Source organism: Caloenas nicobarica, chromosome 1 (genome assembly GCF_036013445.1).
Source record: "Caloenas nicobarica isolate bCalNic1 chromosome 1, bCalNic1.hap1, whole genome shotgun sequence".
NCBI lineage: Eukaryota > Metazoa > Chordata > Aves > Columbiformes > Columbidae > Caloenas > Caloenas nicobarica.
In genome coordinates, this window is record NC_088245.1 from 56,253,276 (window position 1) to 56,281,112 (window position 27,837).

General features: G+C 45.6%; 1 protein-coding gene across 1 annotated transcript; it reads left to right on the forward strand.

Moving 5' to 3' along the window:
* Positions 1 to 887: 887 nt before the first annotated feature.
* On the forward strand, positions 888 to 7,091 carry PHLDA1 (pleckstrin homology like domain family A member 1). Its single transcript, XM_065632112.1, has 3 exons — positions 888 to 944; positions 2,217 to 3,205; positions 3,426 to 7,091. Exons 1-2 carry the CDS (start codon positions 888 to 890, stop codon positions 3,198 to 3,200), a joined length of 1,041 nt encoding a protein of 346 aa, XP_065488184.1. The 3' UTR covers positions 3,201 to 3,205; positions 3,426 to 7,091.
* Positions 7,092 to 27,837: the final 20,746 nt, after the last annotated feature.

Sequence of the window (27,837 nt, forward strand, 5' to 3'; positions counted from 1 at the left end):
CTAGGTTTTGCCTGATATGGTGGTTTTGGACAAATGTTGTGTATTTTAAACAGCTGTTAATATTTGTTGGCTTTACAGAGTACAAGTTTAAATGGATGCTTTGCGTGTTTACTTGTCATAACATGCTGAGGTGAATTTCACCAGGAATAAAGCATTAGCAGTGTGTGTCTGTAGATGTTGAAAATTGGGTTAAAAATCTGACATTCAACACTTCACAGAACTTTATGCCATGGAATGGTGAAGTAGAATAAATTTAGAATTTATTTGATGAAAATATTTGGCCTTCCACACTAGTCTCACTTTTTTTTCCTTTGATCAATTACTAATTACTATTAGCACTGAGAACAAGTGAAAAAACTCACATTAAAGTATGTGTAGATTTTGTGTTAATGTTCTTAATTGCTACAGTACAGCATTCAGGAGGAAAAAATTCTCAAATGCTTGTTACAGAATAATACGTGTGACTCCAAGCTCTCAGGCTGGTTTCCATGCTACTGGTTAGTGCATTTACTTGGAATCAAATGGTTGTTCACTGACAGCAATGGAGCAGCAACCACAACTGTACAAGTGAATGACTAGAAATTAGTCTTCTGTAGGTTTAGTTCAATGTCCTATGCCTTACATAAATTCAGTATTTTAGTTAAGCTGTTTGCTATACATGAATACATTTTAACCAGTTTGTTTTAGTTTGACAATTTCAAAATCAAGTCTCTTCTCATGTGGCACAATCAGGAGTGAAGATGTAGATGCAAAACACATCGGGTGATGAGGCAGGAGATTCTCTTAAGTCCTCAAGCCGTGTGTGAGGCTCCTTGGATGTGCTCCAGCAGCTGAAGATGTAGACCTTTGTGCTGGGGAATTTAGGCAGTGGACTGTAGATGGTGACAATGGCAAATGGTGTTCAGATGTTTTGGAAACTAGCGTGTACTTCTGATAAAATAGGTGTGAGATAGTTGTGAGAATGAACTGTATCTTAATAGTATATATATTAACTTTGCAGGAGAAGGGACTATTCTTTAGATGTTTAAGATATTAAATCTTTTTTTGTTCAGTTTGTGGCTAGCAAGTTGCCTGCACTGATTTGAATGTCTTCCAGTTACGTCAGGAAAGGTAAAACAGCAAAGTAATTTTAATTGCCATCATTACCTTAATTTTTTACCTCTTGATAATTTATCAAAATTAACTTAACTTGAAAAGGAAAAGATTATAAGAGGAAATACTTTTTAAAATGTTATCAGAGATAAACTCCATTAAAGCTATCATTGATTCATTTATTTTTTTTTTCTTCTAATGTGCTCTCACTGACCTCTGCTACAGTGTGATCTGCTTCCCAGCTGCCAAGATTACAGTGAGGTGTGTGGGGTTTTTAGGGGTTTGTGTGGGTGTTGTGTCGTGGTTTGTGTGTGTGTTGGTTTTTTTTTTTTTAAGTGGCTATGTTAAATGCATTAAAAAAAAAATAGTACTCTCAACCATAGTATGAAACTTCTAGCATTCAGCTGACATGGGCATTGTCAGCCAAATTCAGTTTTGTGGGCTTTTGATTTACATCTAATACATCAAAGGACTTAAATAGTTTAATATTAACCTTAGGTCACTTTAGTTTTCTATGCAAGTAAAGGAATTCAAAAGCTAACCTCAGGGGAGAATCCAAACAATAAGCAAATGTGTGGCAACAAAGCACTATAACAAGAAAAATGGTCCTAGCTGTTTGCCAGCTTGGTTTTGTTTGCGAGTTGTGGATATTGGGTTTTTTTTTCGTACTCTACTTTTAAAATTTCCAAGCAGTGAGGTTCTAGTGTTTCTGTTTGGAAGCCATATGGATACTTACTTTCTTTAGGCATTACTCAAACTCCTGCAGAGAGTAAAGATGTATTTTATATATACAGAAGAAGCTGCTTCTCCCCAGCACAGCCGAGAGCAATGCAGAAGTTTAGGGATAAAGCTGCCCTACCACGTTCTGTGTCAGTCTCCTTAATTTTATGGAGCAATGATCGTTTAAATATCTGGGTATTGCTGAAAATTGGCACCGGTTTTATTGGCCTTGAATCAAAAACACACAGAAGGGGCCCCTTTGCCGTTTTTCTCCGGGTGAGGGAGGCTGGGGGAATTTGTTCCGATCAATGCTGCTGGAATACCCTGCTGAGAGCAAATGAGCGCTATCGAGTGTCTGAATCGTAACGTTAACCCCTCTATTCGCCTATGGTCGTTACCTACAGCGGGGAAACCCTTCCCGCGGCAGCGTCCTGCTCCGTCTTTGCCATCGCGTTTTAGGCAGAGGAGCGGGGGACCGGCGGTGCTGCCCGCCGCTGAGCGGAGGGGCGGCCGGGTCAGGCCGGGCAGGAGGAGCTGCCGCCGCGGAGCGCAGCCCCCAGCTCGGCGGGGCGGGCCGGGAGGGGCAGCCGCTGCGCACCGCGGCCGCGCCGTCGGGCTTCCCCGCTGCCGGCGGGAGGAGCCGCCCGTTCGTTCCGCTGGGTGTCACTCGGGGGTGGGAGAGGCGCCTTCAAAAGCCGAGGGGAGGGAAGGATCCGCCGCCCCAGCCGCCCGCACCGGCAGCGCGCCCGCCGCAGCCCGCCACGCCGCGGTACGGGCGGCAGCCGCTCCGCTTCCTGCGGGCCGGGGCGCTCCCGGCCCTCCGCCTCGGAGCCGGCGCGGGGCGGAGAGTCATCGGCTGGTGCCGGCTGCCCCCCGACCCCAGCCCCTGCGGGCGGCGGCTCCCGGCCTCGCCGGCCCATGCGAGAAGGATGCTGGAGAGCGGCTGCAAGGCGGTGAAGGAGGGGGTGCTGGAGAAGAGGAGCGACGGGCTCCTGCAGCTCTGGAAGAAGAAGCGCTGCATCCTCACCGAAGAGGGGCTGCTCCTCATCCCTCCCAAGCAGCAGCCGCCGCCACAGCAGCAGCAGCAGCCGCCGCTGCCGGCCGAGCCGGCGGCCAAGATCAAGGAGCTTCACTTCTCCAACATGAAGACGGTGGACTGCGTGGAGCGGAAGGGCAAGTACGTGTACTTCACGGTGGTGATGGCCGAGGGGAAGGAGATCGACTTTCGGTGCGCACAGGAGCACGGCTGGAACGCGGCGATCACGCTGCAGATGGTGCAGTACAAGAACCGCCAAGCCATCCTCGCCGTCCGCTCCACCCGCCAGAAGCAGCAGCACCTGGCGCAGCCCCACGGCCCGCGCCTCCGCAGCGCCTCCAGCTCCGCCTAGCGCAGGTAGGGCTGCCGCTCCGCTCCTGCCCCCGGCACCGGCTCAGCCCCTGCCCCCGGGGCCCGCTCCACCCCAGCTCCGGGGCCGCGCTCCCCACCCGGTGCCGGCCCCGCGGGTGTCCCGGGCTGGACCCGGCCCTGGCCCCGCAGCGGCGGGGAGAACCCGCGCCGGGCACCGCTGCTTCAACTCACCGGCTGCCCTTTGTGCTGTTCTGTCTTATTGCAGGTTAAGTTAACGAAGCGCTTCGGGGAAGCGGGACTGAGAGCGTTCGTTGCGGACATACTTCAGTTGGTCAAAAACTGGGCAAACGCCGGAGATGCAGGTAGACTGGAGAGAAGCGGCGCAACAACCTGAACCCCAGCTAGCTGCTGCTGCTGCTGCTGCTTTGCCACCCTCGGTGCCGAGAAGCATTTCAAATCTATTATTTATGAACCTTGGAAAGGATTCTTTGGTGTGATGAGACTTCGAGGAGACATGATGTACTGTAACTTTATTTTAATGTATTTTATTTTATTTATTAGGGTTGTTTGTTTGGGTTTTGTTTTGTTTTTTAAAGGCTTGTTTGCAAGACATTTCTGAATGTAGGCCGTATACAACAAGCAAAAGAAAAAACAGCGTGTACGTTAGCCCCTAAAGAAACTAAAAAATTCTGGGTAGTTCAGCTATGTGTGAGTTGACAACAGAGTTTTTCGTTTTTACCTGAAATACACTGTATTACACTAACGTGGAAAGTGTGATGTGTGGTTTGGAATTTGGCTGAAACCCATACTGCATACGAAAACTCTTCCCTTTGGCGAGAATATCAAATGCATTCTGGGTTTTAAATTGTTTTCTTTTAAAATATGGGCATGGTGGAAGATGATAAAATCTTACACAATCTTGGTTATTCAAAAAGTAACGCTGATTGTTATTCTGAGATCAAAAGCCGTTGTTTTAAGGTATGAGTAGAAGGGAATCTGACCAACTTATTTCGTGATGCAGGAGTCGCAGTTGGACTCCACTTTACCCGTTTGATGTCCTTGCTCCTAGGCTGGAGGGCCGGAGCTGAGCTGCGCTGAGGAACGTTTCTTAGTGTCTGAGTTCAGGGCTCCCTCTGCACAGTTGTTTTTCACATGGTCCGGGCTCTTGGCCTTTGTTGAAATTTTGTTGGAGGTTTTTAAATGTCTTGCATTAAAGTAGCCCTTAGTTTAAAAAACATCTTATCTACGTCTTAGCATGCAAACAGATTATTTTGCTCACAGTTTTCATAAGCTGAAAGTTGCTCTCTAGCTGAGACAAACTAGATTAATTTCGGTGTTTAGCAGCGTCAGATGTTGTGAAAGATGTGCAATCTCGCCTCGAAAAACGTTGACGAAGCCATGAAGTTGGAAAACAAAGGGCTAATTGCACAGCTGGTGTGTCTTCCTCTGCTTCTTAAAAGTCAGTGGGAGTTTGGCTGTGGATGCTGGTGAGAGCGGGATGGAGCTGTTGCCCCAGAGCAGAGGAGGGAGCCAGGCCGGTGTGCTTTCTGGGACAGGGCCCTCCAGGCGACGGACGATTTCGGGTTGTGTGCTGCTACGGCTCGGATTCTCTGGTTTGAATTAAGTGGGGCGGTTGTAAGCGGGACTGAGCGATGTGGCCCGTTATCTCTGGTTCAAGGTGAAAAGTTGCAGCTGAGGAGCTATTTATTTTAACTAGCGTGGTGAGGAAAACTGCTTTTAAAAGGCCCCTTTACAAGTAACATGAATGTAAACAAAATCTTTTTAGCCACACATCCAGGACTTTGCTGTTTGCTTAACTGAGGTGTAGCTTGACTGTGAAAGCCCCCACGTTCTTCGTTCAAGCTGTTTCCGTGAGTGTTTAAAGTGAAAGACTGAAGTGACACTCAAAGGAAGATCTCAGAATTGGCTACTGCATATGATGGTCTCTTCCTCTGCATCCTAAGCTAAGCTTAGTCCTGTAAGGAATAAGTCGAGATCTCTTTTACGCCTCCTTTTTTGTTCCTTGCCTCCAGGTCTTGGGATCACATACTAGACATTCAAAACACATCATGGTGCAGAATTGAAGCCTGGACCTCACTGGTCCTCTGTGCTCCCGGGCTTTTCTTTCCGATCTGGCCCTTGACAAGGTTGCTTGACAAGCTTGGAGTGGTAGATTACAGCTGTCCTAATGAAGTTATTGCTTTGAGACTAATTGAAATTGAAGGTGCCCTGCATCTTCTAGGATTAGATTCGCTGTCTTCGCAATCATAATAGCCAATTTCCACATCTCTGTACATCTGCCATTATCATTCTGCTAATGCTTGGATGTTAGAGCTGCAAGGGGATCCTCTAATGAGCTAGTCAAAGACTCACAAAATAGACTGTAATTTGTAATTTGGCTCCTCTTTAGAGTCATTAATTACAGTTTACTGAGTAACTAATCCACCTTTTCAGATATACAGATGTATCGCTGATATCTCACCTACTAAAATACGTTTTAGCCTACTGAAGGATAAATGTAGTTGACGAAAATTAACTCCTGTGTGATCAGAGACGTGCATATTTCTCTAGGAGAGGCAGATATTCCTGTCCTCAGTGGATGCAAGCCCCTGAATGCCACAAAAGTCTATGGATCTAGTCTAAAGCTGAAATGTTGCTGCTCTTCTGGAAGTATTTGTACTTTGAAAATGAAAGATGACAATTTTAGTGATATAATTGACTTCAAGGTTTGAAAAAACAGCTTTCATTTGAATTTGCTGCTCTTCTTCACTGGTTCAAGGTCAATGTCTCACTTTCACCTCATGTTTCTTGTTTTAAGTTGGCCTGAAGGATGCTCTCAAAACCATTTGGACTGATATAGTTCAACAAACTTTTGCCGGTTGTCATTGCCTGCTGCGTCACCTTTTTAGAAACATTGGTGTCAGCCAAACTCTTAGCGTGAGAGACATTCACATCACAAAATCCACCTTGAGCTGTCCCTGTGCCTGCAGCCTGAGTTGGTGGGGTGGGTGTAAGGATCAAACCTCCCCCGGGTGCCTCCGGACGGTCTCCTGGAAACCGAATGGGAACAAATTGGCTGGGGTCCCCTGGGGACAGTCAGACTGTGTGGCTCATGCCATGTCAGTATAAATAAGGCTAAATTGTCTGATGTGGACAATCCGACAACTTTCTCACGCTCTGAATTCCCTGATTTTTTTTTTTTTTTTTTTTTTTTTTTTGACTGATAGTAATTTTAGACCAGGAAATTGTTTGATGTTATAAATGAGGTAGTTCTGGGCTTTTTTTGCTTTGTTCCTCTACTACTGTGTAATCTTTATTGGAGCTACTTGGTTAAATACTGTCTGTCACTGCCTGGTAAGCAATGGCTATGAAAGTAGGTCCAGCAGATTGTGCTCCATCTTATTGGAGCTTTGCAAGAAAAGAAGTTGTGTTGTCTTTCCCCTAACAAAAATTAAAATTAAAAAAAAAAAAAATTAAAAAGCCAAAACCATGACAGCATATGGCTGAAGTAAATTCATTAGAGAATAAGAAAAATGCCAGTAAAACACACACAGGCAAATGCTTGGTATAGGTAAGAAAATTGTGGACAGTCATTTCCTAAAGATGTGAAAAATACATATCTTAATTAAAAAAAAAAAAGTGATCAAGGGGCAGATTCAGCAAGAAAATTCAAGCTGTTGTGACTGAGAAAATTGGAGGAAAAGGAAGATCAAGCAGATGTTGTGTCTGTGACATCCTGAAGTAATTCCTCTTTTTTAAGGTTCATGATATGCAAATGCCAGCTTCTGAGTTATAGCTGCAGTGATGTACCAAATGTTTTCTAGCATAACCTATTGTGAGCAGAAATAGCAGTGTCATCAAAAAAATTGTGTGTAAATATGACTCATAAATGATTTCTGAGAGATGTGATTTATTTTTCATATTTTTCAAGATGCATTCCATTTCAAATAAAGAGGTATCTATTGAAAGAGCTCTCGATATGTTGGAGGAATGGTTGTTTGGCGGGCTATCTGTTATGATTACAGCCTGAACAAAGCTTTTTCAATGTCTCAAGCTCAGTTTAAGGGCCTAAGGGGAACACGTAGATCCCTTCCAAAGGAAAGACTCGCTTAGATGCTCTGAGTAATCTTTATATGTAGCACAGTTATGGGGCTCGGAGTCCTCAGTTTTGCTGCTTGCTGTGTGCGACGTGTGAGCACCCACACAGAGTCCTACAAACTTCAGTAATACTCCGCCTGGCGTCACAGCACACGTACAACATATCTTTGGGACACAGATTTCGGGCTCATAATCTTTACCTGTGAATGGTGTGACATTAGGAATTGAAAATGAAGCATTAAATGTGCCTTGTTGCTCTTTTTTTTGTGTATTTGAAGCACTGTGATTTGAATTTCAAGTAAACTGTAAGTAGTCCAGAAAGAACACCCCCACCCTTTGACGTATCCTCCAACCCATTCTCTTCTAGCTTTGTGGGAAAACAAATGAGGTATGACAAGAAGAATGTGTGATGACTTCTGCTGCTTTGGGGTCTCTACAGAACTTCAGCCGTTTGGTCGCCTTGAGCTCCCCTGAGGTGTATTTGTGCTGCAGTAGGTCCTTATTTTAAGCACCTTCCAAAAGTGTATTAACTTTAGTGGCACGACGTGCATTAACCTGGACTTACTGGTGCTGTTTGCCTTCACTGGAGAGATATCAGTAACCTCTTCCATAAGCAGGCTATTGCTGTAACAAGTACAAGTTCTCTTCGCAATAGTAAACATCCAAAATACAGGCATTTGAACCTAATATTTGGTACACAAACCATGGCTTAAAGAGCTAACCTCTCACAAGTGCTTTGGAAAGCCAATTAAGCATCTGTAGATTCATTGTCTATTCAAAGGTCCACCGTAGCTTACAGATTTTAGACATGTCCCGTATGAGCTTTCAATAACAGTGATGAATAAGTATCTTTCTAAGGGCATAAATATAGTAGAACAAGAATTTAATAGTTTGTCATTGTTTCTGCTTCTGCATTGACAGTGATATCTTTATAAAGGTGCATTGAAGACATTTTTCTCCACTTTAAGTTCTAATTAAGAGGATATAAAATAAGGCTGCTCACATATTCATGGTACATATGAAATGGTCCCTGAAACTGGGCTATTATTTTCCTAGTGGGGAATATTGTCTTAATAGGGTTTTCTTAAAAGTTTTTTCTCATCTAAAGTAGGATAGGAAGAATGCTGAAACTCAAGGATCAATGCACAAGGTACAGAGATCAAATCTGAACCTGAATCAAAGTCCATTGAAATCAAGAGGACTTTTTCCAGACTTAAGACAAGTTTTGACCTTTTGCAAAAATAGTGGCTATTTCTCTTTTTCTGTTTAGAAAACCCAGGAACAAAAGCCCAGAATCTGGACCTCTGCCCATAATCTGTGCCAGCAGTGATGGTGTGTGATTAGGATAACACTGACATTCTGGCCTTTCGTCTTTCCCAGTGACATGAGGGGGATAGGAAGAAGACGGAATAAAGCCTATGTTTTCTGAGAAAAATAAAATAGGAAATAAGACCAATCTAAATGTCTTCTCTCCTCTCTGAAATGAAATCTAGCCCACAACTGTTTCTTGCAATTTCATTAAATTCATAGCACAGCTGAAATGGAACAATTTTCTTTGTAATTGAACCCAAACCAGAACTAAACCAAAGCTGCCTGTTTCTAAGCAGGAACATCTCAGTCCTTCCTAGAAAGTGCCTAAATGGCACTCGGTCCTTCCTAGAAAGTGCCCTCACCTAACCATACTTCTTTTTAAATCAACTGTTGTGAAGACCATCAACGTAATTTTTTTTTTTAAAAAAAAAGCTTATTTCAAATTTATAAAGTTATAAAGAGTATTATAGGTGTTTGTGATAATGATTTTTGTCTTTCCACTGAGGCGTTTTTGATGTGTGAGGTAAGGACCTTGGAAACACCGCACAGCGGTTACATGCTGCTCACAGCATCACTTCATGCCTTCTGCTCTGAAGATGAGCAGGACAAAAGATGGTGACTTCGGTCCTGCTAAGAGCTGAACACCCTGCAATTGTCCTGACATGCAAAGGACCTGGGAGCTGCTTGGGACCTCACAATAGGGCTCAATCACTTATGGGGTCTTGGCCTAATGCTACACACTGAATTTACGAGGAAAGGGGCATCAGGACCTGGGTGAGGCGCTGGGAAATGAGGTCATATTGCTGGCTTGCACCCACCTGAAGCTCCTGCTCTGCATCAGCAGCCTGGTTTGATTGCAGCACCTACAAGCTTTCCTTAGGAGACTTGTAGGGAAAGCCAGAGGTGAGGCTTCTGTGCTTAAGTCCTTGGGATTATTTTTTTTTTTCTAGGAAAACATCAAAACAGAGACATTTACCCCAGTATAGACTTGTCATAGACACTTTAAATTGGCCAATTTTACCGCCGTTCCAAGTCATTCTGCTAGATGTCTCCAGCAATGCCAGCCACCACTGCAGGGGAAATATTTGTCTGGATGGGAGTTTGAATTACTTTTTGTGTAAAATTGTGCTATGACAACAGTGGATTTCATATAAACAAAATTTTTATTGACCCCACTTCATAATCTGTCTCTTGCAATAGTTTGTGAATATAGCCATATTGTGAATATAGCTATAGTAGGTGAAACAAACCAGTAAATACATATAGAATGACTAACCATTACAATGAAGTGTACAGAGCTCTGTGGTCAGCAGAGTATTTTAAATGAGACAGTTTACCCCATGTTTTGTAAGGCTTCCAGCAAGATGAGGAAATCACTGCTTTTGTTTTTAAGATCTTGTCAGTGTTTTGTAAATATTTCTGATATTTATGACTGTACATATGGTTTTGATTATAATTTGCAGGACACTCAAGAATTGGGTCATATACTGTTTAAGAGAGGGTTATTTCACTAACTGTTATTTTTGTTAGGTTTTGTCGCTTAGTTTTGGGATATTTTGCACCTACTGCCATTTACAAAGGTGAAAGTACCGCGTGTAGTAACAGCACTGAACCTGCGACTTCCACGGAGAACAAATCCAGCCTGTTCTTGGCTTGGATGCCAGAGCCAGGGTCCTCTGAGGGAAAGGCTCTCCTTCATGTTGCTGTGTGCTTTGGACCCGGGCCTGAGGACGATAACTCCCTGTACCGGCGATAGCACCTCTCTGCAAGGCTCTCAGCCCACTTGGATATCATATCTCTGTTTTGGAGAAGAGGAAACTCGGGACCGGAGAGCCCGTGTCGCCTGCCCAAGGTCGTGCCTTGGGAGCTGGAGAGCAGTATCGCCTGTAAGCAGGGTCCCCATCCCTGCGTGCGAAACGCTGCCTGTTGCAGCGGAGGCTGTGTCATTTTCTGTGCTTCGTAGGGGACCTTCCTTAGAGCCAACTGCAAATGCAGTGTCCAAGTCGGTGCCACAGGTCCTTGGATGGAGACCCAAATGAGTGACTATACCCTGCCAGGTAAGTTCCAGCCTTAAAAAATCATCGTGATGCAGCTACTTGTCCAGTGGAGATAAGAGCAAGACAAAGTACTGAGGTTTCACGTGGGATTTAGCTGAGTCTTTGGATGACTTCAGATTATTACGAGGCATTGTGCAAACAGCACACTAGGAGTGAAGGGATCTGCGAGTGATTGCCCATTTCCGGAGCCATTAAGCTTCTCTATTTACTGTGGATTACAAGGACAAAGAGAGGTTATCAGCCCAGTAATAACTTGAAAAGACTGTATAGATATGAACCCCGCATTAATGCAGCTTTTCCAGCCTGCTTTAAATAAAACACACGGAGAAAAAAAAAAAAAAAAGGGAATAATTTTCTTTTGTCTACCATTATGCTATCACTTGACCATTTCACTCGGAAATAACGAGTTTTGAGAGAAATCCTTTTGGCTAGAAACACTTATCCCAGTCACGTGTTTTTCTAATACCAGAAAAAAAAAAAAAATTGATTGATGCACATGGCTGTAGTAGCTCACAGACAACCAGCTTCTCCTAACCTGCTGCTGGGGGGGTGATGGAGCTGTGTGAGCCTTTGTGAGTTTCACAGCAGCCCGTTAAACCATCTGTGGAGCTGAAAACTCCTCCATGCCCTTTCCTGTGCCAGCAGTTACTGCAATATGCAGGTGACCTTGGCTACAGGCTTTTTTCGTAAACAGATGAAGATGAGAAAAATTACTCCATTATTTTAAAAGTCGGGCTTGAAGTGGAAAAGCTATTTCTTTATTGGCTTTTTTCGGCAGCTGCCACGACTCTTAGCCAGTCATGGAGTGGTGCCTCCAACTGGGTTAGATGTGTACTGGCTGCTTTTTTCATTTTTATCATGGATTGTTAATATTTCCTGTTCCACTAAGCCACGTTTCCCTGGTACTCATTCCTAGTGCTTGGCTCCTAAACAAAGTCACAGCTCTTGTCACAAGGCTGCATGCTTATCCCTTGTGCGAGTGATGACTGACGGCTCAGCAGGAGGGAAGTAACGCTGACAGCTCTGCTCCCGGGCAGCGAATTGTCAGCATTCCTCACCAGGGCACCCAGCTGGCCTGGGAAAAGGCTGCTGTTTGGCGGGGGGTGGGCTCTAAAATAGGCCGCCTGTCCTTCCAGAGCGAAGGAAGATGGAGAGTGATGGTCGGCCGATCTCTTTCTGAGCAGAGGTGGAGTCGGACCTGTGAAACTGCAGAGCCCAAAGCGACTCGTACAATTCTGCAGGCACAAGCTGAGTGGTCGGGTGTGAAGAGACAAGAGTATCTGATGGCTGAGAGGGCAGTAAGACATTGTAAAACGGTGATAATTATAACCAATAAGCTATCTTATCCCCCCGTTCTCATTGTTAGAGAAAAGACAGCTTGCACAGGATGACAGCTCACTGGATGGATGTGTCTGGAATGAAACAGAGATAATTTCTGCAGCCAATCTGTGGGCCCACTTCTGTATTTAAGAATTAGCCCAGAGACAGTTAAGAGCAGCAGCTGCAAAGGAGCATTTAGCTGCTGCCCTAGGGAAACCGCTACAACCACTCCCAAACCATTTGGAAACTGTTCCTCTGTGTTTTCCTGAGGGTTTAAGCAGCTCAAAGTCATGGCCCGCAGAGGTCTGGTGTTGTGAAACTGCAGCCATGGGTCGATCAGCTGCCTGCCATCCCCCCAGCATCCTTAGTTGTCTGGGAGGGAGGCCAAGGAGAGGCTTTGTCAGGCAGGAGGTGCCTCCTGGGCAGGCAGCCGGGGGGGCTGGGGCTCACCTCTGTCCTGCTGGGGCTGGTTACAGAATCGCAGAATCACAGAATGGTTGGGGTTGGAAGGGACCTCTGGAGATCATCTAGTCCAACCCACCTGCTAAAGCAGGTTCACCCAGAGCAGATCACACAGGGATGTGTCCAGGCACATTTTGAATGTCTCCAGAGAAGGAGACTCCACAGCCTCTCTGGGCAGCCTGTTCCAGCGCTCGGGCACCCTCAAGGTAAAGAAGTTTCTCCTCATATTCAACTGGAACCTCCCATGCATCAGTCAGTGCCCGCTGCCCCTCATCCTATCACCGGGAACTGCTGAAAGAGTCTGGTCCCATCCTCTGGACACCTACAATGTCTCATGGGAGAAGCCTTCCTGCACAACTCCTGCTCCAAAGGCCTCTGTGCAGGTGGAAGAGGAACAGGTCTTGTTGTAAACGATCTCAAAGGCGCTCACCTGCCCTCTGGGGACGTGCCATGCCACTGCATCACTGGCGGCTTTACCAGCACTGCTGTCCCTCACCACAGTTGTGAGAGTGCGAACACTGAGGACAAGCAGCTGAATGAGGGATTATCCATAAAGCTCACCAGGGGTTTCCAAAATGTCTTCAGCTCTGCAGTTCTGCCGTTAACAGCCTCAGAAACAGCTCTACTGACCTGTGTTAAAGTGGGGTTTGGGGAAGGTGCTCGGAGCTGAACGTGTCAGACAAATGCTTTGGCTGTATCTCAAGAACAGAGGTCCCCTTGCCCAGCACCCTGCTAGCTGGCCTGGGAATGTAACACCCACACTTGGCACCTTTATTTGCAGGGTTGGGGGGCTTATTTTCTCCCTAGTTTTTCCCTAATTCTGGATGTTTCATCCACAGAGGCACCTGCCAAAAGGTATTTTATTTTCCCAAAGGTAATTCTAAACAATTTGATCGTTTTCCTGTCAGCTGAAAATCTGCACCAATCTTTTTTGCTGCTGAAGCTCAGCGAGCAAGGATAAGTGCTTATACAGGTAGGCTTGACGTAGTATTTAATGGTTGTTCTGGGCAATGGCTGGGCTCTAACACAATGCAAAGCTTGCATAAAGGGAAAGATTCTATCTATCTGCAAATCTAGCATGGCTACGAAGATCAGTTTGCTGGCTTTGATTTCCTATTTTTTTAATTTAACTGAATCTGAGAGGATTTAATGGTTAATTTTCAGAGCATTCTCTTAAGGATTTTTTTTCAGTGCCTCCACTCAAAATGAAGTAAAAACCTTAAATCAAGCTGAATTTGGGAGAAATAATTTAGTTTTGCCGAGCTCTGGATATACTTAGTCTTTTTCCAGCCCTCTTTTCCCTTCTTCATGTCTGAGTTTAGCATGCAGCATTTAGTGGGAGAGGTTTGCAAACCACGATGCCAGCAGCTGTTCCACCATCCATTTTGTGTGCCTTACTGATGAGGCTGGTGCCTTGTAAAGTTATGGTAACCCTTGAGCAGCCTCAGGTATGTCCTCTGCTCGGTCTGTACACAGCCATCATCTATCAGGTTTGCCCTTGTAAAATGAAACTCCAGCATAGCTGGGGCTTACTTTTAATTCAGCTGTCACAGCCTGCCCCAAACTGGCCCGGGGGTACTGGCTAGGCAAAGCCCTACAATGGCAACCCTGCACAAATGTCCTTCAGGGGAGGTCTTATTTAGTTTATATTTAAATATTTTATTTTATTTTATTTTATTTTATTTTATTTTATTTTATTTTATTTTATTATGTTGCAGTCATTGAAAAGCATTCACAGACAATAAGGAGATGGGATTGTGTTTCCCCTCTCACAGCTGCTAATGTTGCTTCCCGCATGTGATTGATTAAGGTAAAATCTGGATTGCCTTTGCCACTGACATCGCTGTCTTTCTGCTGCAGGCAAGAGTGAGTTAAGGTGCACTGAAAGCAAGGATGGATCTAAAAGCACAGTTTATTCATGTGGTACACTTAAGGGGCTTTCCAATCTTGTGCCTTGTGGCCTTTCTTTAACCTCGACTCCACAGAGCTGCTGTGAAATCCAGTAGCTCCCTGACCCACAGTCTGGGAGAGGCAGGCTCAGGGTGGCAAGGTTTGTATGTACCACTCAGAAGAGAAAAATGCTTTTATAACCTGAAGAATTCTCAGTTTATGGAGAAATGCATATCAGAGGGCCGGGACCTTCCTCAGCATGATACTTATGCAGGTGTCAAACTCCTAAAATCATGGTTTTCTCCAGAGCTGGCAGGGTTAGCCCAGATTTGGGTGTCCTCCTGAGTCACACCCCTGTTCCTATGCATTAAGGGACCAGGATACAGCTGTTTTCAGCTCCCAGATGTTGACTACGTGACACCAGAAAGCTGTATCTGCAATTTGCTGCTCTTGGTCTATTTAACAGTGTTGCTATAGATGGTACAGTATCAGTGGGCTAAATAGCTCAGAACTGCAAACAGCAATTTTAATTTCTGCCCACTCCCAGGCCATAAAATTCCTCAGCTTTTACAAACCCTGTTGCTGCTCTCCCTTTGCATCCTTGAATGGCTTTTTGAAGAGGAAAGCTCAATTTTTGTATACTTCCCCTCCCTCCTCCAAGAAACCTTGCTCTTAAGTTTGTCAGCAGCTTCAGAGAGATCTCCAGCCCCCAGGGTGCAGGGTGTTCAAATCCTTCATGTCCTCAGGCATGTGCACAAGTGAAGTGGAGAAGAATGAGGAAAAATGAGGCTGCTGAGCAACCAGAGATGGTCAATAACTGCCCACCCTCAAGAAGTTGTCATATTCCTCCATCCATGTGTGCACCTCCAGGGCAGGTCATGGGAGTGGTGGGGCAGCTCCGTGGCAGGTACCAGTGCTCAGGTGCCTATGAAGGAGGTGAGTCCCTGGTGGAGACATCAGAAAACAGCTCAGATTTCTCCTTAATGGTCCCCTGGCACCCTTCAAGGCTTTTCTGCAGAGGATGGATTTTCTGCTGGTGGTCATTATGCGTGTCACTGGAAAGCAAACAGTGGAGGAGGCTGCATAATTCACACTCCTTCCTCTGATTAACTACGCGGCCTCCTCAGCAATATGATCTCCTAATCATGCAGGCTGCCCCAGAGGGAAGGGCACACCAGACCTTAATGTTTGCCCTCAGCCTGAGCATTACTCAGTGGCATATGGAGAGCCTCAGTCCTTCGGTGGGAGTGACGCATTGGCGAAATGGCTTAAGAAGCACAGTGACCTCAAAACCAGCAACTCCAGGGTAAGTTCTTGAGGATATGGGACACCAGGGCCTCTCTCTGCCCCTCCCCAGCCTGGTGATCAAATATCATGCCCATATTTGAGGGAGTCTTTCTAATACACTTCAAAACATGCTGGTGGAAGCTTTAGCAAAGACCAGACCTGGCTTTCCTTGGCTGAGCACCACCCAGCCTCACAGAGACCCCTTTCACCTGGAGCAAACACGCTCCTGGGGCTTCTGGTGCAGCCGCCTTTGCTGTGGTGGCAGCACTGATTAAACCTTTCTAAAAATTTAGAAGGAACAGCTAAAGTAAATGGGGCATTCAGGAAAATAAAGAGTAGAGCTTCAGAGGTGAAATTATGGTACTGCTGAAATCTATGGCAAAATTTCATTGACTTCAATGAAGGATCTGTCCCTTTAGAAAGTCTGGGATCAAAATAGGAAGTTCGTCTATTTTGTTCAATTGCCAATATGAAAAAGACATTTAAAAATAATTTAGTTGCATTTGTCATAATTTATATTAGCTGCTTGGTTATTGGGAAAAGGAGAGGCAGGCACCAGAAAAGAAAAGCATCAGGTATTCAGGTATTCAACTTCTGATATGCTGATATCTGACAATTGAGTCTTGTAGGTCCCAGAAGAAGCTTCAGCACTTAAGATGTTGAAGAAAGCTTCTTTGACACATAGTCTCCACATGTGTACACTTGAAGGGACATCTGGCCTGGACCTGAGTCTGTAACAGCCATTTCAACACAGTTTCACTTTCCTGATTGTCTTTGGGAATTTAAAATCAGTCAGTAGTAATGAAACAGGTGTTGCCCATTAATGGTTCAATTCTGCCATCTTTCTCATTGCTTACATTCCTCTGCAGAAGGAATAGATATTGACCTCTTCTCAACAATGATACAGGCAGAGTTTTATGAGTTGTTTCTCATAATACTGATAATAAAAATGTGAGAAATACAAGCATGGCAGCATTAGGTAGCAACGTAGGAGAGGGCCCGTGACAGCAAGAAAAAGCAGGCTGCAACAACAGACCCGGGCTGCTCCTGCTCAAGTGAAACCTGTGCAAATCCTGATGTGCCAACATCTGCTCAAAATTTGTCCCAAGGGTGGGAATCATCTCCCCAGCCTCATGACTGCAACGTATCTTTGTCCCTGCTCCAGCCTGTTTGCTTTCGTGTTGCAAAGCTGCTAGGCATCTGCACAGCAGCATGCATAGAATCACAGAATAGTTTGGGTTGGAAGGGACCTTCAAAGCTCATCTAGTCCAACCCCCCTGCAATGAGCAGAGACATCTTCAACTAGATCAGGTTGCTCAGAGCCCCACCCAGCCTGGCCTTGAACATTTCCAGGGATGGGGCATCTACCACCCCTCTGGGCAAGCTGTTGTAGCATGCAGGAGTGAAGCCCAGGGCTGCCCTTGCCAGCCCCGCGGGGGAAGGCACTCATGGCTGCTCCCAGGCCATGCCTGAGGGGGCCACTTTGTCCCCACTTGGGCTTCCCAGGCTGCTGGTACCCCAGCCTCAGCCCTGCTGGCCTCCCTCACCTGGCAAGCATTGATGGAGCCAGGGCTCCATCCAGAGCTCCACCAGCAGGATGCTGCAGCTGGGAACGTGCTTCTTGAGCACAGCAGACAGGAAGGCAAAGCTCAGTCATGCCAGCAGAGCCCGGTGCTGTACGGCACCAACTGCCTGAAACGCTGCTCTGGGTCGCTTGCTCCCCAGAGCTGCTCTCAAACCACAGAGCCTGGCTCATCTTGGTAGCTCCTCTTGCTTGCCAGCAGCTGCCTAATAAGTCTTTTCTCTGCGTAGTATAAATAATTACGGAGCTGTCTTCTCCTCTGATGCTCACCCTGCCTCCGAGCCAGCCCCTGCTGCCAGGGCCATGTTTATGCCGTCTTTCCGCGAGGCTGCCCGCAAGCCCTGACACGCTGTCCCACGCAGCCTGCGAGGAGAGCGGCATGGGGCGGCCGCTTCCCGGGGAGCGGGGCCGTGGAGGAGGCGGCAGTGAACCCCCCACACGCCTGCCCTGGGATGCTCTGCCAGGCAGCTGCCTGCACCTTGGCAGCCAACACCCCGCGGACCCCACACTTAGGGTGGTTTCACAGCTGCCTCCTCCTTTGCGAAGACATTGCCAACGCTGGGGGAAACAATTGAGAGTCCAAATTCACTGTGGGGCGCTGGGAGCAGGAGCTTAGTCTGCCTTCACGCACGTGAGGTTTCCCCGTGGTCCTACATCCCTTGCTCTTGCCGCGTGTTCCTGTCCCAACGTCAGCGGTGTCAGGCCTGGTCAGTCAGGGAGCCAGCTGGCTTGGGGCACACCAGGACGATGTTGTGTGGGGGCTGCCACCCCAAACCCTGGTGCAGCAGTGCCTGCAGAAGCCCGGGGGCTGGCTGCCCGCCCCACCACAGCCCAGCCACAGCTATGTGCGGGAGCTGCGTCTGGCCTTAACATTTCGGCTTGAAGAAAATTCCCCCCACTCAAGACTGATGCTTTCCCTACATGCTCATATTGGCTGCAATACCCTCCATCCATAATCATCATGTCCAAAGGTGGAGGGTCCATTATACTAGGTACATGAAGAGCGACTTATACCTGGACACCTAGTCATTAGAAGCAACTCTCACTAAAGGAGAGTGAATGGTTTGCCATTACTGTCTTCCTCTGTCGCAGCTCCTTGTAGATGTACAGACTTAAAACTAAGGAGTAAGTCTTGTTTACCAGGTCCTGGTGACATTCCTGACAGTTTAATTAGCGATTTCTGGTTATAGCTGTAGGAAGAGTACTGCAAGCCCTGGGAATACAATTCTGCTGCGCAGGGGTCAAGCCCAACAGGGCACGATAAAGAAATAGAAAGCCTGGTTCATTTTGATTGCCTTTGTATTTGGACTGAAATAAATTCTTGGACATTTAAACTGGAGAGTTTTGATCAGAGGTCTGGCTGGAAGCGGTAAGGACCTCCTAGGTTGTGAGGGTGATTCACAAGGGAGACAAAGAGCAATCTGTCCTTCCCCCCTGCATTTGCCTCCCATCTGCTGCTTTGGGGCACAGTCCCTTATCACATTGTACTTGTGCAGCACATCAATGGCAGGCTGGTCACCCAGGACTGGGCATCCTATGTCCTGAGGATGTTGCAAATAATTGCAAAACAATATTGTTCTTTAATGAATGCTGATTTGCCACTGTGAGTCTTATGGACTGAGTGTGGCATGAAGGGTATTTGTTTTATTAGCTCTACGTTTGTCTGTTTTTCTACATGGCATTGACTTCATGGTATATGCAAAGAGGAGACCAAGAGATTTCATCCAGCCCTTGGCCTCCCCTATTCTGACTCACCTTCTCCTTGTCTAATTGTTCTGGTTTGCCCCAAATCTGTTCCTCTGTGAGTGTGCCCAGCTCACAGCAAACATCTCCATCCTTAGCACAAGCAGTGAAGTGTTTGCGTGATGTTGTTGTCAGTAGATGGTTTATCTAGTTGTAATTCCCATGGCTCCAGTGCTGCGAGTGCTTATACACAGACCTCATTTTGCAGGGGTGGCAAGGGGAAAGGTCAGTATTTATGAATCATTTCCTCCTGGCTGTGGCAATGAGGTTGGTTTGCGGAGTGAGTCATGGAAGAGCAGCCTGGAGCGGCAACGATCTCCAAGGAAAAGAGAACTTCAGGTCCTAATTGACCCTTGGACATTCTAGTCAAGTTACCAACATCGTTTCACATCCCTGGTCACAAAAACCTCTGTTTACTTAAAAGTATAGGTTCTGTAAGTATTGTATACCACATATGTGAGAACCCATGCTTCTTCTGGAAGTATTGCAAGGATTCACGTGTATGACTGCCTGGATGGTAAACCAAGTATTGCGTAGCGAAAAGATGGAGGGAAGCCTAGCACGCCTTCCTCTGTTAGGAAGATGGGCTTATGTTTGAAATGCGTGCTTGTTATGGAAGTGAAAAGATTTTCCTAAGGGCAGTAACCTTATAAAACAGAGTGGTTGAGTCTGGAGTGATTACCTCTTGGAATGAAATTTCCATGTGAGTGCAGAAGTGATGCTGCCACAGGGTTTTGTCTTATGTATTAACATCAAGCAGCCAATATGGTACTGCTGTGTTATGAGCTACACAAACACAGAGTAAGCCCATCCCCACAATACACAAAGCATAAAAACTAAAAGGACTGAGATGCTGAGAGAGGTTGTACGTGACCCACCTCAACACTTTTGAAATAGCATCAGCTAATTACCAACCAAAGGATGCGTCTTCTCACTCAAGAGATCCAGTTTTAGTGCAGGTTTTCAGGGAAAACGTTTAATTCCCTGTATTAAAATGTTTTCAAGGAGAGCTGCCCAGCTGCAAGCTCTAAAATTTTCAAAACTTCCTCCAGAGCAGCGCTATTTATTTTCATTGCCCTGTTTACCCTGTGCTCTTAATTGCTGCCATTAGGACTATTCGGAGTTGTGGTGGTGAGTTAGGCTCCTTCATCACCGGACCCCTCCAAGGTTTCCATCACACCCCTTTGTCCTGACACGTGTGCGGCTGGCAGCGCCGGGACAGGTGGAGAGAGCCAGGGCTGGGCTCTCTAGGGTGCTCAGCAGGGACCAGCCACATTTGGCAGAGCAAATCCTGATCATCCTTGACGCTGCCCGTGCTGTGGATGCCTGGTCACTCTCAGCTATTGGACATCTGAGAGGGAAACATGCCCATCCCGTCCCCTCCCTGGCGTGGGAGTGCTCCTGCTGAAACTGGAGTCATATATTGCACTGCTTGTTGAGACAGAGGACAGAGTTTTGAGGGGCTAAAAGTAGAAGGGGAGCATGTCAGCTGATGGCAGTTCCTGGGTGAGCCACTTCCAAATAGTGTTCCCAGCTGTTTCCCTGACAGGGCATCTGTCTGAGCATCATCCTGGAGCCACATGGGGCTTTCTGCTTGGCCTTTCACACAGCTACCATGAGGCCATGGCCCTATGGCAGTAATTGTCAGTGTAAGACAGGAAATCTAATTAAAAAGGAGATGAGCTACAAGGGGATAACATATGGTGGGTTCACTTTCAGCAGGCAGAAAAGGCAGGCAAGGGGAGGGCTTGCTCTTGGGGCTCGCTCCAAGGCACAGGAGGGCTGGAAGGCTCAGACCTCTTGCCGAAGCTGCTTCCAAGTGTGCTGTGCTTGCTGCAGCGAGCATGGGGCTGACTGGCAGCCCTCTCCCCATGGCAGAGGCAGTGACAGGCTGAACCATGCTCTGCCACCGGCAAAATGCACCGCTGGCTGCCCTTGCACTGCGTAGGAATAAAGTTCCTGTAGGAATAATTTATCTTTGGCCAAAGCGGCTCCATTTACAGTGACCCTGAGGCTGCCAACCAGGAGGAGGACCCTGGCAGCAGAGGGTTTGTATTGCTACCGACAGGCTGAGCCTGCCTGGGGATCCCACCTGCCTTGGCAGCCGGCAATGCTGGGGTCTGCCCAGAAAAGCGTGGTGCTTGTGCGTTGTGGCCTTCCCGCCGCAGCAGGGCTGGGCTCAAAGCAGGAGCATCTTCTGGGGTATTTCCCTGTGCAGGGATGGTGCTCATCGATTCAATCTGGATGTGCGGGGAGCTTGGCTGCTGGCCAGCAGCCGGTGGTGTGATCTTGCCTGTAGTTGTGACCGGAGAGGCTGGCTGCATAGCAGGGAGAGGAGGCTTTACTTAAGAACAGAAAGCACAAAACGAACTGCCCACCTGTGGCCTCCTCTGAGAGCAGCAGGCGACGCAAGAGCAGCTCCCCCAGCTGAGCGGGTCTCGCTGCCACCCTGCTGATGGTGATGGACACTTCCTTGTTTTTAAAATATCCAGCAGCACGAAGTCCCAGCATTTCACACATCTGAAGGCCAGGTCGTTTCCTCTGGAAGCAATCCACAGCCACCTCCGATCACTACAGAAAGACAAAGGTTGTGTTAATAATGTAACATCCTGTGCTGGATGCTTTCAGTGCTGACGGCGGCATCACGACCAGCAAGGAGGCACCCTGAATAGCAACGGCCATTGTCGCATATGCGGGAAGGTATCGTTCATCCTCAGGGATTTAGAGCTCTGTGGCACAGTATTAACGAATATAATCCCTCCATTCAGTTTAGGACTTTCTCATATATCTTCAGTATCCTCAGAACAGCAAACTGTAATTCACAGGAAAAGCTTGAATGTGAAACACATGTTTCAGCAGAGTTTTACATCCTCACAGTCAACATTTGGCTGGAGACACTTCTTTTTATTTCCCTCAGGAGCTTAGTGATACTGTTGTTCAAGTTCACAGTAACTCCTGGAGGCTTTGCTTCCTTTGTGCCTACTGAAAGGCATCAGGTTTATCTTACTGAGCCGATCAACAATAATTGAGGAAGGGATACAAGATAATTTGAAGTTGCACAATGCTCTTGTAGCTTGAACCGTGCCTGGTTTCTTAACAATGCTTCAATTTTCTACTGGGTACCCACAAGTCAGGAACATGAAGTGACTGTACTTCAAAAATCCTTCCACATTTTCATTTTTTTCCCTTGTTGCAGAGATTTGACATGCTTTTCTTTACATATCTTGGTAGTGAATACTCTGGTTTGGACACAGTATTCGAGACTTAATATTTTAAATATGCTACTAGCATTTAAGATACACATACGTATAGTCACAGTCAGCGCTAGCTTGTCTTTTCTCTGTGATCACTGTTTGGATCAACCACCTTGTGTGTAAGGTAACAATGATTTTTTTTTCAGCTTTCCTTTTCTGCTTGTGTTCTTTCTTTGCTTGAAATCTCTTGTAATAAATGTCTTTGGAGAAGGCAGGGTGAAATGCTCCACCTGTCTTTAAAACCACACAGCTCTTGCCGGAGCATGGTCCTACTCCTGAGTGTGAATTAAGGTAATTCAAGCACTTGGCATTGGATGTGGGGAGAGGCAGGAGACTGAGAGATGTGCCCAGGGTGGAAATCCTCTCTGCGAAGGGTTTTAAGCCTTCAAATCTGACTTTAAGTGTGAAGAGCAGGACCCCACTCCCAGACTTCAGGTGCCATTTTCTGTACCATGCATTTCCTTCGTGGAATGGATGTTTTTCTTGCCTTTCCCACTTTCTGCCCCCACGCAGATAAGTGCTCAAGCATTTCCTGAGCTCATAACCCTTCCAACCGAGTGACAGTTAATCTGACCCAGTCAAAAGCTTGAGTACCAAGTGTCAATGTGTCTCATATAAATACTGTAGGCAATTTTGGATGTTTCTTTACTGCACGGAATGCAACACTTTAAGCATTCCTCTGTCTGCAACTGCCTGGCAGCAGAGCCATTTTTGCTATAGTATTATGTATCACATGTCTAAATTTAATAACATTCCACATTATATATAGACCCTCTATATATGTATATACTATACACACACAGCAGATATTTTAAAACTATTAGTAGCTTTTTTCAGTTTTTGGTGAATGTGAGGAGCTCTCATCGGTGATGAGGCTTGTTTGGCTGGAGCAATGATTTTGAACTTGTAGTCTGTGAGTAATTGAAGTGTCTTCAAAAAGAAACTACAATAAAAACCCAAAAGCCAGTAGGCTTAAAAATCTCTACCACGGGCTCTGCACATCGTGGAATGAACAAAAAGTCTTACAGGACTGAAAGCTGCAAGAGGTTGAAATGCATTAGTCTGTGGCCTCGTTTCTGTTGCTTTGTAAGTGTACCCGGACTATTCAATGAAGTGGCATCAGATCAATGGATACACACATATTTTTAAGGAAAATTCTGATTATCCTCCTTCTGCTAAGCCTTGTCCCAGCCATTCACTTCTATGGAAAATATTTAGATTTCCTGTAAGAGAAAAATAAAGACTTGGCTCTTAAGCTGAAGTTGTGCCAAGTCTAATCTCCAGCTAGCAAATGTTTTATTCTTCTTTTAATTTGATTTATTTTTTTTATCCCAGCCCAGTATATTGTTTCATTGTATGGAGAAAATGTTAGCGCAGTGGGTTGGTAGAACACCTGTTGCGTAAATCTTGGTGATTTTTATAATGTGAACTCCTGCTGTCAGAGACAGCTGTGTCTCACATTTAAACACGGAGTATAAGGTATCTGAAGAGGAAGAAGAGAAAAAAAAAAAGGCTTAGCATAAGAAAACAACGCATGAGTGGCCAGAATCTGTTGTCAAGATTTATAAGCTAAATGAGTTACAGTTGAAGTGAATATTAAAAGAAAACCATTCTATTCCTAGAAGACAAAGTGTGTTTTCTCAAAGGGATTCCCAGAGGACTTTGCATTTCTGACAACGGATGGAGGAGACAGCTGGTCCACATAAAAATGTACGTGCTAATTAACCTATTCCTTGCATTACACCCAGAGAATATTTAACGAGCAGAGACATTGTTGAGGAATACTAGCAAAATTTGAGGGGCTTTCTTGCACAATGCCAAATTCTTCTAACTTGCTATATATGGTCCTTTGACTTGTTGGTTCAGCAAGACCCTTGGCACAAGGAAGGAAAGCAAGGACTGTTGCCTTCATCAGCAGAACTATGCAAAACTTGGGGTATTTTTTTCCATTGCGGTTTAGCCTCCTCCTCCTCTCCACCACAAATGTCAGTCCCTGGTGACAGGAGCAGAGCCACCAAGCCAGATTATAGAATCATAGAATCTTAGAATCATAGAATGGCCCAGGTTGGAAGGGACCCCAAAAGATCATCTGGCCAAGCTTTTGTGGGAAAGAGAACCTAGAAGAGATTATCTAGCACCCTGTCCAATCACATCCTGAAAACCTCCAGTGATGGGGACCCCACCACATCCCTGGGGAGGTGGTTCCAGTGATAGATTGTTCTCAACGTAAAACATTTCCTTATTATATCAAGCTGAAACCTCTTCCAGGACCTCACTTGTGACAGACTGCCAGCCTGAGTATAACCCATTGATCAGCACCTTCTGTGGGTGCCTGTGAGCCAGTTTCTCACTCATCTTACAGACCATCCCTCCAGCCTGTATCTGGCCAGTTTGTCCAGGAGAAGCCTGTGGGAAACAGGGTCAAATGCTTTGCTGAAGTCCAGGAAAACATCAACTGGTCTCCCCATGTGGACAGGAAATGTTATTTTGTTGTAGATGTCTGCTGGCTCTCCAGACATCTCTGTTTTGCATGTGTTATCCCTTTGGCAAGGACCTCAGCTGCAGTAATAGTGGCTCAGGGATGCTAGTGTTGGGTATGTGTTGGTCCTTACTGACAGAAATGGGATATGAAGTCTCTCTTCACCCACGTTTTGGTTCATACCTTGCAAGACCATGGGGCTACCACCTTACCTGGACTCTGTTGGAGATAAGGATGAGGCTGCTCAGCCCAGCTGAAGAGTAGATGTTTTCACCACTGTTCACAGCAGTATGGTGTGAACCCCACGGGGCATCTAAAACTGAGGAATGCAATTTAAGTTGAAAGAGTTAACTCAGCATAATGAGCTGCTGTCGGAAACAAACACGTATAGGGAAAACCAGCTTTCTGAGCCCACAGTGGAAATTTTGTCTACGCACAAAGGGGAATTGGGCCTTTGGGGAACAGCCTTACAAGCAAATTAGAATAACACTGTAGGAAGGGTGATGTATGAGAGAGGTCAACATTTGCAACCAGATCAGGGGGGACTTTTTCCTTTAGTGTTTGATTATTTGTGCTATCGCTTAGATCATGTCAAGTTTACTCAGACATAGTGGTATAGTGTTCTCCAAAAGCTTATCCCAAATATTTTAATTCACTTATTTCTCTCATCCGCTTCCCTTTCCTCTTCCATTTCACTATTACAGATGTCAGTTCAACAAATAAAGTATGTGGGCAGAACAATGAAACTATTCTCCTGTAAAAAAGAAGAGATTATTTCATTCTCCTCCTATTAACTTTAAAAGAAAAGGCCTTTTGTACCTTTTATACAAGCATGTGCAATGATATGATTGTGTACCTCATCTCAACTTCAGAGGAAATGATTCATGAAGGACAGTATCTGGTTGGAAAGCCTGTTGGTATACCCTGAAATACCTTTTATCTAGTAACTTATTTCAAGTAAAAAAAAAAAAGTAATTCCTGAGCGTAATGCAACACACGTAACCTGGACTGAGCTGCTTTCCTTTCCGTTCACTCTGCACCAAAATCCCAGCTGGGCTATGAAAGTGTCCAAGGAGTTGTCCATCTATTTAGATACATAATCTGATTTTCCTTACTTTTCACATCACATTTTTAATTATGAAAGCTGGAGAATGAGGAGAAAATGAGGGAAGAAATGGTTAGGATCAAGTGAAGAAAAAATGCATTTTTTGGGGGAAAAAAAAATATTTGATTTTGAGGATTTGCCTGACATGTACTATCTATCCAGAGAAATAAATAAGAATGAATATCCAGAGAAATGAATAAGAAATTAAATAACTATTGTGATGTAAACTATTATTTTTGTGTGACAAAAGCGTTTCTGTTGCTACTGTAAATATTGCCTATAAGAACCCGTGCCATGACACTGAAAACATGGGTCGTGTCTTTCTAATCAGAAGATGTTGTGATTTTTTCCATCTTGAATTATTTTCTTTAGACTCATAGTGTGGGATGTGGGCTGCTATGAAGATGGATTTCAGACAAGGCCAGCTGGGTTTAGTGCCAGACCATTCGTGCAGCTTATCAGGATAGGGGCAACAAAACCCTGTTGGATTCAGCTTTCACCCTTCCAATTGTGCTCCCCTTCTCCATATGCATCTTGTCTCTGACTTCTTTCCCTGCAGCAATTCATGCCACGTGCTGGCCATCCTGGCGACGTGGAAGAGCTGACATGTCTCCAGAGCAAGAGCATTTTAATTTAGCACAGACATGCCCTCCTGGATCCTGTGCTGGTGCCAGCAGTAGCTGTGCGGTGAAGATACAGCCCTGCAGAGAGGGGACACAGGTCTGGTGCTGGGGTGCTGTGAAGGGACACCGGTGCCACTGTGGCTGGGCTGGCGGTACCCCAGGAAAAGGTTTACACCCCAAAACCCTCATGCCCAGGCCACCTTGTTCAGAGAGAGTTGTGAAAACAAGGCAAACAATTATTTTTTGTTCTCGAGTGAGCAAAATTTTCGGTTTACATCCGCTAATGATGGCTGCTCCATGTAGCAGAGTGGGGACAGCAGTGTTGGCTGGCACTTGGACCCCGCTAGCCAACGGCTGCACGGCTCCTGGGCATGAATCACACAGCACATTGATAAGGACGGACGTTACTCATCAGGATACCATGGACTTGATGCAGCAAAACTGTCACGGTCTATTTCGAAAATGTTATCTCACGCTCGTTTCCTTGTACATCGGGCGTTACTCTCAAAGATAATCTACTAAAATAGTACATTACTTGTTTCTAGGAAAGCTCTTCTGCTACTTGCTGTCTTTCAGCTGGGTTTTAATTGTGTGCAGCCACTCATAAATGACTACAAAATAGTGATTGAATGATGCCAGTTTGTAGCCATCCTCTGAAGTCAGAGTTGGTCACCTGTGCCCAGCGGCAAGAGCTCAGCCTGCCCTGCCAACCTGCCTGTGAGCTCCTCCTGCACCTGGCCTTTGCCAGCATTTCTGCCCAGGTTTCATTCAGAGGATGATCTAACTTGCCAGAGCTCATTTCTTCTCTTATTTCAGGTCTCGGTGCCATTCAGCTCAGGACCGGTATTCATAATTAGCACAATACTTGGGTTTTAATTGAAAACTGGCCTGTGTGACTGATCACAGCTTTGCAAATAATATAAGATGAAAAAGAAGAAGGAATAGAACCTTCTTTATTTGAGACCAGATTTTGACACCCTTCTGGTGAACAATAATGAAGCCTTTGAATAATCCTGTTACTTTCATTTTATTTATTTCTGTGGATCTACTTCCAGGGAAAGATTCAGTGTAGCATAACCCAAGCCTTTATGATTTAATAACTTTTGCTGACAAGGAAGCTTTATTGCTCTAACCCTCCAAGTATTCTGAATATTTCATAACTTGCCTCCGTCCTGATCTCTCCATGTTCCCATAAAAACTGGCTAGAATTTGGCTGCTAGATTGCAAAGCTGGATCTATCATTTTTTAAGCTTTCTCCTGAGTTCTTGAAGAGGTCATTGATTATGTATGATGCCTCTTCTGGAGAAAACCAGTATTTTGCCATTTTAGATCAATATTTAAGCACATAACTACATCTGCATTGCAGCCTGATGACTGGTTAGTGTTTAGCTTACAGTAATGACCATATCTGAATTTATTCTGGCCTTTTTGCAATCAGGAGAACACTATCAATACACTAAACGTCT